This window comes from Hylobates moloch, unplaced genomic scaffold (genome assembly GCF_009828535.3).
Source record: "Hylobates moloch isolate HMO894 unplaced genomic scaffold, HMol_V3 SCAFFOLD_3, whole genome shotgun sequence".
Lineage (NCBI taxonomy): Eukaryota > Metazoa > Chordata > Mammalia > Primates > Hylobatidae > Hylobates > Hylobates moloch.
In genome coordinates, this window is record NW_026652278.1 from 30,908,606 (window position 1) to 30,918,310 (window position 9,705).

Sequence of the window (9,705 nt, forward strand, 5' to 3'; positions counted from 1 at the left end):
TTCCAAGATATGAAGGGCATGGAGGAATTTGGTTCTTTTCTGCTTAGCAACCAATCAGATATCATGAGGTGCTCCAAGAGTGCCCCAGGTAAGCCACCCCACATGTGCAGCAAGCTTCCCCGTTGGGAGGGATGTGAGAACAGAAGACTGAGGATTGTCTCTAACTCTAGGATTCTTTGATGATTGATTGGATTGGGGTTTTGTGTTGTGTCTAATATTACGGATGCTAAAATGCCTGTACTTCCAAGGTGATAGCCACCAATAACCCTACATGTACTAGTCATCCTAGAAGTGTTTTTGTTTCTTCTGTTGGTTATCTCCCCTGCCCCTAGGGTTGGTGTCTGTTTCCTGCTACTTCAGGTTGGTTTCCCACTGGGAGGCTTCTGCTGACAGAAAGCCCCATGCTTTGTACTGAGGAACTGTGTACCGGAAAAGCAGGCTCCCCCTAATTTTTTTTTTTTTTTTTTTTGAGACGGAGTTTCATTCTCATTGCCCAGGCTGGAGTGCAGTGGCACAATCTCGGCTCACTGCAACCTCCGCCTTCCAGGTTCAAGTGATTCTCCTGCCTCAGCCTTGCAAGCAGCTGGGATTACAGGCATGCACCACCACACCCAGCTAATTTTTTGTATTTTTAGTAGAAACGGGATTTCGCCATGTTGGCTGGTCTTGAACTCCTGACCCCAAGTGATCTGCCTGCCTTAGCCTCCCAAAGTGCTGGGATTACAGGCATGAGCCACCCTGCCCGGCCCTGGCTGATTTTTAAAACATCAAGGCCAGGTGCAGTGGCTCACGCCTGTAATCCCAGCACTTTGGGAGGCCGAGGCGGGTGGATCACCTGAGGTCAGGGGTTTGAAACCAGCCTGGCCAACATGGCGAAACCCCGTCTCTACTAAAAATGCAAAAAAAATCAGCCGGGCATGGTGGTGCACACCTGTAATCCCAGCTACTTGAGAGGCTGAGGCAGTAGAATCGCTTGAACCTGGGAGGCAGAGGTTGCAGTGAGCCGAGATCGCACCAGTGCACTCCAGCCTGGGCGACAGAGCGAGACTGTCTCTCAAAATAAATAAATAAATAAAAATAAACAAACAATCAAAATTTGTCTAACATATTTTACTCCAATTGCACATAGGATGGCAGTCATAAGGCCTAAGGTTATTTTGATGAAGATGAGACCCAAGAAAAGATAGTAATTTTCTTGTGTTTCTGAAAACCACTTCAGCATGAGCCTGTCTAAAAGGTTTAGATCACAAATTTAGAAAGCTGAGAGCAGCCGGGCGCAGTGGCTCACACCTGTAATCCCAGCACTTTGGGAGGCCGAGGCAGGCAGATCACGAGGTCAGGAGATCGAGACCATCCTGGCTAACACAATGAAGCCCCGTCACTACTAAAAATACAAAAAAATTAGCCGGGTGTGGTGGCGGGCACCTGTAGTCCCAGCTACTCAGGAGGCTGAGGCAGGAGAATGGCCTGAACCCAGGAGGCGGAGCTTGCAGTGAGCCGAGATTGTGCCACTGCACTCCAGCCTGGGCGACAGAGCGAGACTCCGTCTCAAAAAAAAAAAAAAAAGAAAAGAAAAAAAGAAAGCTGAGAGCATCTTGAGGTTGGGGGCTATTACGAAGGTGGGGCTGAAGAAAAGCAATACAGTTTGTGTGCATACTCATAAGAAAGTGCGAGTACAGCTCTGGAATCTTTCTTTTGCTTGACCAGAGTGTTGAAGAAAAAGCAAAGCGAGAATTAACGGTAAGGCTCTTGTATCTTCCGCCAGCCTTAGGGGTGTGAAAAAGGAGGACTAATCTAGCATCAGTATTTAGAGCTGTGGCATTTAAAGTCAAGGACACTGCTTCAGAGAAGCCTGGAGGTAGAGAGGGAGCTCCTGTCATTTTCTTCCCAACCCCAGCCCTCCCCCAACTCCCATCAGGTGGAGATTAAAGGATATCGCTCCGTGTTCCTGGCTGTGTAACCACCGTAGACACTCAGTGCCCTTCACGGGATCTTTAGGCCACAGAAGAGGCAGCAAGCTACTAGGCAGCTAGAGGGTAGGGCTGGGGACAGGCAGGGGAGTGCTGCAAAATAAACCAGTTTGAGTGAGTAAAGTGAGATTATTATATATGATTTGATTTTGATAAGAAAGTTCTTCCCAGATTGGGGCCTTCAGCAACCAAGTCCACAGGAAATGATATCAAGAGAGATCCAACAAAAAACTATGAGCAAAAAATAAAAAAAGATTTTTGTATGGAGGAGAAATAGTTTGAAGGTCACTTAATTAGTTTAGTAGATAGTACCACGGTGTATAGAATTGGGTAGTTAAGACTGGGATTTCAAGGTTAATGAGATTAGATTATGGTTAATAGAATGATATAAATTTAGAGAATTTAACCATTATTTGAAATGGGTTATTTAATAAAAATGTTAATTAAGAAGGGAATCTGCTGTCTATTGTCCTTTCGTGGTAACCTTTGGGGACTAGAGAAAAGTTGTGGAGTTTTGCTGTGGAAACGCTTTTCACTGTGAGCCACTGGTTGACCGTGTACCTCCCTAAGGTGGTGCCTCTGACCCAAGCTCTTGTCCACACACCAGCTTCCTGGTTTTTGCCTTAAAAAGAGTCACTTAAGTGGAATTCCTTTCCAGCATTGCTTAGTTGAAGTACAGGCCTTTAGTAATTTTTATTTATTAGGGCTAAAAATATTCTAAAACTGAAAGACTTTCCTAGAAAAATATCAATAAGATCTAATGGTTTGAGATTCACTTTCAAACATGAAAACTGTGCAATAATTACTGAAATGCCCTAAATTCCTATTTTTTTCCTCCCTACCCCACCCCACCTCCCCAAAAGCTGGCCCAAATGATTAGGCTCTAAATAGGCAAGTCAGGTGACATCTGATTCTAACAACTCTGAAAGAAAATGTACAAAGGTTTAAAAATAAAAAAAGGACCTGGAATTTCTGTTGCAGTTTCAAGTGTTTAAAGACAGACACATACATCATGTGTGTTTAATCAAAACATATTTAAGAGACCTGTCTTGTACTGCTAAACAATAGGTAGCCTCACGGGGGCAAGTTAAGGAAACAGCCACGGAGCTGCTAGATGGCGAGCCACGCCCCTCTGTGGATGAAGTAGGGCAGGTACATCACTTCTCATTAGTGGAGTATCTTAAACACATGATTTGAGACTATGGCAGTTAGTGATTCCTGGGATGGATTTCAGGGTCCCGTTCCACCTGGTGTCCTGAAGGCAGCACATGTGAAGCCGTTACAAGGGTGGGAAATACCACGTGTTGTTCACCAGCCCCTGCTTCAGGTGTGGAAACTGACTTTTGAGAGAGGATGGAACAGGGGTTTCTTTTCCTCATTAGTGCTGACTGGGAAGCCAGCCCATCATATAATTAAAGCAGGTTTTCGTAGGAAACCATCAGGAGCAGAGAGTAAGTAAAGGGCACAAGAAGCGGAAGGAGATCATCAATCTCAGAAACTCTGTCCTGCCAAGAGGCCCACTGTCCAGGGGAGTGATGAGGAGCGACCCAGTTACGTCAAGTGGGTGAAAGCTGAAAGAGGAGAAACTGAAAAATGTCTGGGAGGGAGAACCGAAACCTTCCTCAGCCAGACTCCATTATCAACAAGGAGGAAGTGTCACTCTGCGCCCTCGAGGTCAGGCCCAGGTTGCCAGGGCCCCTCCTAGGATGAAACATTCTGCACTGGGACTCTCAGTCTTTTTTTACCCCCCTTGGGTGTCTAGAAAATAGTGAACAAAGGATCTGGCTTACAGCCAGAGAAAGGTATCGAAAAATCCATCCCTCCTCCACCCACAGACCTGAATTTGAACCCCAAACCACAGCTCTTCCTGCTGTTATAGTTCCAGGCATTTGAAGACATTTTCTCTCTAAAATACTGTGAGTGTGCATGTGTGTGTGGTATGTGTAATTAAAATGATACTGGCTTTGAATTTCCTCTCAAAGCAGAGATCCAAAGTTTTTTTTTTTTTTTTTTTTTTTTTTTTTTTTTTTTTTTTTTTTTTTTTTTTTTTTTTTTTTTTTGAGGCAGAGTCTCGCTGTCGCCCAGGCTGGAGTGCAGTGGCGCAATCTCGGCTCACTGCAGGCTCCGCCCCCCGGGGTTCACGCCATTCTCCTGCCTCAGCCTCCCGAGTAGCTGGGACTACAGGCGCCCGCCATCTCGCCCGGCTAATTTTTTGTATTTTTAGTAGAGACAGGGTTTCACTGTGTTAGCCAGGATGGTCTCGATCTCCTGACCTCGTGATCCGCCCGCCTCGGCCTCCCAAAGTGCTGGGATTACAGGCGTGAGCCACCGCGCCCGGCCAGATCCGAAGTTTTAACCTGACCTCTAGCCATGGTCACCAGAGACTTGCCTCCTCCCATAACCTTGAGCCAGCAGATCGTGCCCTGGGTGTTGCTCTCCAGGCCACCCCCTCATGCTCACCTTTTCTTGTGATGTCTGCCCCACGTTCCTCTCCTCCTCATGGAGACAGGAGCCATGAGCAGGTCACACAGGCATTCAGCTGCCTTGTGTCCACAAAAGGAGCCATGAGCAGTCCGAGCGCCGAGCTGTGATCCGTGCCTGAGTCAGCCTCCGGAGGAACACTAAATGCTCAGTCGCCCATTTCTTGGTTTTGCTTCTTTTTCCTTGATTTGGGGGACTTCTCCCTAATATGCCACAGAATTTTAATTTTTTTTTTTTTTGAGATGGAGTTTCGCTCTTCTTGCCCAGGCTGGAATGCGATGGCATAACCTCGGCTCACTGCAACCTCCACCTCCTGGGTTCAAACGATTCTCCTGCCTCAGCCTCCTGAGTAGCTGGGATTACAGATGCCCGCCACCACGCCTGGCTAATTTTTTGTATTTTTTTTAGTAGCAACGGGGTTTCACCATGTTGGCCAGGCTGGACTCGAACTCCTGACCTCAGGTGATCCACCTGCCTCGGCCTCCCAAAGTGCTGGGATTACAGGTGTGAGCCACCACGCCTGGCCCGATATTTTGAAAAACGAAATTTACCACTTCTTTCTAGGCCTGGCATCAGTTGTTGACTCCAGGTGTATATGGAACTGGTTATCTGTGAGTCAGACCTCAGGTTTATTTTTAAATTTTCAAACTTTTCTGGAGACTAAGAAAGCAGTCTCAGGACATGCGATTTCGCTGCCTCTCTGGTGCAATGCCCTTTGTCACCAGAAAAAACTACTAATAGCGAGCCATATTTGATGTAAGCAGCATCCAACTGCTCCTTGACCCTGGGGGCCTGATGGCACAATGGGGTAGGCTGCATTGCTCAGCAAGGGTCCGAGCACCTCATCATCTTAAAGCAATTACTGCTGTGACCACATAACCAGCATGGCTCTAAAAACCAGGCCCATACAGCCATGGCTGCCACCGCTTCCTTCCAACTACCGAGCAGTGATGGATGCAATGTACAGAGATCAAATGTAAGAGAGCAGCGTAGTCGGAGACCACTCTTCCCTTGGAAAGAAGCAGTGCACCTTAACTTCTGGGATGCAGAGATCTGGGAGGAGTGAGTTTCCCCTGTATGCTTAGGGGCGGCCTGTTGTTTCTCCCAGTGGTTATAGGGGAGAATAATATTGTGCCATCGGGAACTTTATTTCCTCTCTAGGAGGCCAAACAAAGCTCAGTATTTAAAATTCCATGTCTCTCTTTAGTCTCTGTTATTGAATTGAAGCTAATCAATTCAAATGCAGTTTCAGCAAGATTGGTCAGGGGAGGGTCCAGGGAAGGAAGGAAGGGAGGACTATTTATACCGTAAGATCGTCATCCCCATAAGGAAGATCAAATGTACAGAAAATTGGTCAAACCAGTTTTTAACAATAAAGGTTCGGCCAGGCGTGGTGGCTCATGCCTGTAATCCCAGCACTTTGGGAGACCGAGGTGGGTGGATCACAAGATCAGGAGATCGAGACCATCCTGGCTAACATGGTGAAACCCTGTCTCTACTAAAAATACAAAAATATTAGTCGGGCGTGGTGGTGGGCGCCTGTAGTCCCAGCTACTCGGGAGGCTGAGGCAGGAGAATGGCATGAACCTGGGAGGCAGAGCTTGCAGTGAGTCGAGATCATGCCACTGCACTCCAGCCTGGGCGACAGAGCAAGACTCCGTCTCAAAAAAAAAAAAAAAAAAAAAAGCCTTCCTTGCCAGATGAAAGCAAGAGTGGTGTGGAACATTTATTTAAACATAAGAAGCAGAAGGTTCCTTCTCTTGCAAGTATGTTGTCTCTAAATGTAGCATTTCCACTGGAGGTGGTGGTCTGGGTGGATGGTTAATATGTGAGGATTGTGCAGCCAAGTAGATAGCCAGGCCTTTGCATATACAGATACCCACAGCCCAGGAATCTTGAGAACTGAATGGCCCGTAACAACCTCTGGCACTATCAGAGCTGCAGGGAGGCTTGGCTGGGGCTACTCCAGTCTCAGGCCCCTGTTTTCAGCGGAAGTCACAAGGAGGATGAAACTAGAATTCCTCCCTTTCCCGTCTTCAGGGTGCTTCCCAGCTCCTCTCTAAGCTTGGGGCAGAACCCTTCACCCGGCAGGTACCCACATCCATGGAGAACTGGTAAGCAGCTCTGGAGCACCACGCTGGGCACCACAGCTTGCCGTTGCTCTGCTCTGTCCTGTGCCTTCATCTCCTCAGCTGTGATAGAGAAGTAACACTAGCACCTACTTTGCAGGCTTCTACAAGGATTGACTTAAAAGATGTGAATTACGTGGGCTGTGGACTAGACATCATGTTAGGTTCTGGGAATATAATCTCCAGCAAGTCTGATGGGAGCCTCCCCTAGGGGAGCTTGAGCACCACCATTGCCTTTCCTTTCCAGGAGGCAGCTTGACAAAGCTTGCCCCGATGTGATTGACAAAGCTTGCCCCAGCTAGATCCATGGCCACGTGATTGAGGAGGTACCACTGTTGGCCAATGCCTCCTCTTCCCTCCCCTCCCACCTCCAGCCCAGTTCTCTTCTGCCTAGCACAAGAAAGATGCCACTCCCCAAGCCCTAGCCGCTTCAGATTAGAGGGGCCTCCCGGGCCCAGGGCAGCCACAGGGCTCGGTCCCCTGTTTACGCTCCCTGTGCTTCCCACACTCAGGGTTGCAGCGGCAGCTGCAGGGGCCCAGGCCGGGGGTCAGCTGGCAGGGACTGGCCTCTGCGTGCCCCCTGTTGGCAGGACAGTGGCTGGAAGGGCTTCACCACTGCTGGCCCTCACAGGCACCTGGAGACACCAGACACTGTCCCTCAGCAGGGCTCTGCCGTTTGAACCCTCCTTTGCCTCCATAACAGAGACCCGGCATAAAACCACCCGGCACCCTCCACCTTCTGCTTTGGGCTCCTGCAGCTGAGTAAATATTTTTCCTATCTCTTTGCCTGCATTCATGTTCCGTTATATGCAATAATCTCTCCTTAATCAGCCATAAAGCAAGGAAAAGGCAAAGCGCTGTTCACATAGTGTGGGCACACTGTCCTTGATTTCTCTGAGAAGATGGTTTGATTGCGAGCCTCCGTAGAGGAGAGAGTGTTGAGGTGCCCACCTTTGAGTGTTTGTGCGAGCCCCTGAAGGTGGAAAGTGCTGTGTAAGTGCTGAGCTATTCAGCTTCCCAGGCGAGAGAAGATGCTTATCTTATTCATCCCTCTTTTATTTGTAAAATCTTTTTTGTCTCTTGGCAGGTGATCTTTTTCTTTTCCTGGAAACCAATTAGCTACTAAAATTAAACATGCTTCTCTGTAAATTAATCCTTTTCATAAAATGGTCTTAAAATTGGCCTTAGCTTCTCAGAGTAAGTAGCTGACCCCATTGTAATTAGAGATGCATTTGGAGTCCCCATTTCTCCCACCTCGGCATTCCTCTGCCCTTCCCCCTGCCGCTGCCAGGTGCTGTCCACCTTCAGGCTTTCGGCGCCACCAGCCTCATCTTGGCAAAGGTCAGATGTCGGCTCTGGGACAGCCGTCAGATTATCTGGTTCTGCTGCCCAAGTGCACTGACAGCAACTGGCAGAGTTGTAATCACTGTAAATTCAGGTGACGGTCAGATGAGCCAGGAGAGAGGATGCCTGCTGGTTGTTTTTTTGCAGTGATGTATTGTTTATGGGATTAATGTTCCAAATGGCCAAGGATGTCAGCTGATATTTATTACTGTAAGCTGTCTCAGCTGCTCAGGTTCAGCAGCTAGATCCATGGCCACAGGAAATGTGGGACTCGGTGGCGTGTCCAGTATGGCTGATGTGTGCAGATGTAGCTGGGACCTCTGTGAGCCTCTGTTACAGATGCAAGGGGAAGGACTCCTGGCAGCAGCTGCCTTGAATTTTGTTCAGGGCTTCTGAGGGAACTCCACACACTCTTGAAGGTTGGGGAGACTCTAGCGAAGGGGAGAGTGTCCAGGTCTGGCTCCAAAGGGGGTTGGGAAGGAGTTCATCTCTGACAGGCCTGGCATCCATAGGAATTGTGCTGCCTGCCAGGTAGCTGTAGGCATTGTGTGGTTTTTACCTTGGTCCCTCTTCCGCCTTCTAAGAGAGGGCGCTTTCAAGGTCATTGTGCCTTTAAGGGAGCCTTCTCCCCAGTCCCTCTGGATGCTGGTGCTTAAAGCTATAAGAAGTGGGCCAGACCCTTTTAAACCTATCTGGAGTGCCGCAGGAAGAGAAGTAAATGCACATCGCCCTGGTGTGTGCCTCGCAACACTCACTGCAGTAGGTTTGTTTTTCCAAAAAGAAATTTAATTTAACCCAAGTGTACACTGTCACACTGTAAACACATGGGGCACCAAAAGGGTGGCTTATTGAATTTAATGCCCTGGCAAAGGTCAGCTTTTAGAAAAAGCCAAAAATGGCTGGAATCTTTCCTGATAGCTCTTCAGTCAGGCTTTGGATGCAGGCAGATGTGTTTATTTTTTCAGAGGGAGTTCCTGAGGACCCATCTCAAGTTCAGGCGCTGGGCGTCCCCCTCCCATTGCCCTCTTGTGCTCTCAGAGACCTCCCTCCTCCTCCTCCTGGGAGGTCACTGTCCCTGGTCACCCAGGTGGGCCCCTGAGCCAAGCAAACTCCCTAAAGCTGGCGGTCTGGGAGGGAGGGCCTGGGACCCCCACCGCCCGCCCCTCCAGGTTGGAGTGTGTGGTGCTTTTCTTATAACTAACACTGCCTTTCTCTGCCCATTTCCCTCAAAGGATGGCATGGACTGGGTCTGCAAAAATGTCAATGCAAAGAAGAAATAAAACCTAGACGAATGGAGATGCAGGAGCTGCGGGAGCCGAATTCGGTCCTGAAAAACACTAATTTGCTGCTTTCTGACCAAATGTTTTTCCATCTGTGTACAGCTCCAGCTGTTTGAAGAGAGGGAACAACACAGTTTAGAAAGAATCCCATTCCAGCAGTAGATTTAACTGATCTCTGAGGTTCAGTATCATTTTTCAAATAAAGGAATTATATTATTTCCTCTGCATAATTGAAATAGTATTAAATGTCTCAAAGCACATGATTAGAAAATGAGATCTTTGAAATGAGCAAGAGATTGCATTGCAGTTTAGACAATTCCAGTGGGCTTTTTTTTCCTCTCAAAAAAAAAAAAAAGAAAAAGAGGAAGAAGCAGCTTTGCTGAGTTCATTTATTTACTGACCCGTCCCTTGCATTCCCTCCATGGTTTTGAAACCACAGACAGTGTTTGCTGGTGCTGTCAGTGATTTTTACCGTCACCAGCCCAGCCAGGCTTCAGTCTG

The 9,705-nt window shown here is 48.1% G+C and overlaps 1 protein-coding gene across 2 annotated transcripts in view; it reads left to right on the plus strand.

Moving 5' to 3' along the window:
- The window catches only part of ARL3 (ADP ribosylation factor like GTPase 3), a 40,635-nt gene extending 31,201 nt beyond the window's left edge, over positions 1–9,434 (plus strand). For both annotated transcript variants that reach the window (XM_032179096.2, XM_032179095.2), the window contains exon 6: positions 9,157–9,434. In XM_032179096.2, coding sequence (XP_032034987.1) covers positions 9,157–9,204 — 48 coding nt within the window. In that variant the 3' untranslated portion in view covers positions 9,205–9,434. The remainder of the gene's footprint in view (positions 1–9,156) is intronic.
- Positions 9,435–9,705: the final 271 nt, after the last annotated feature.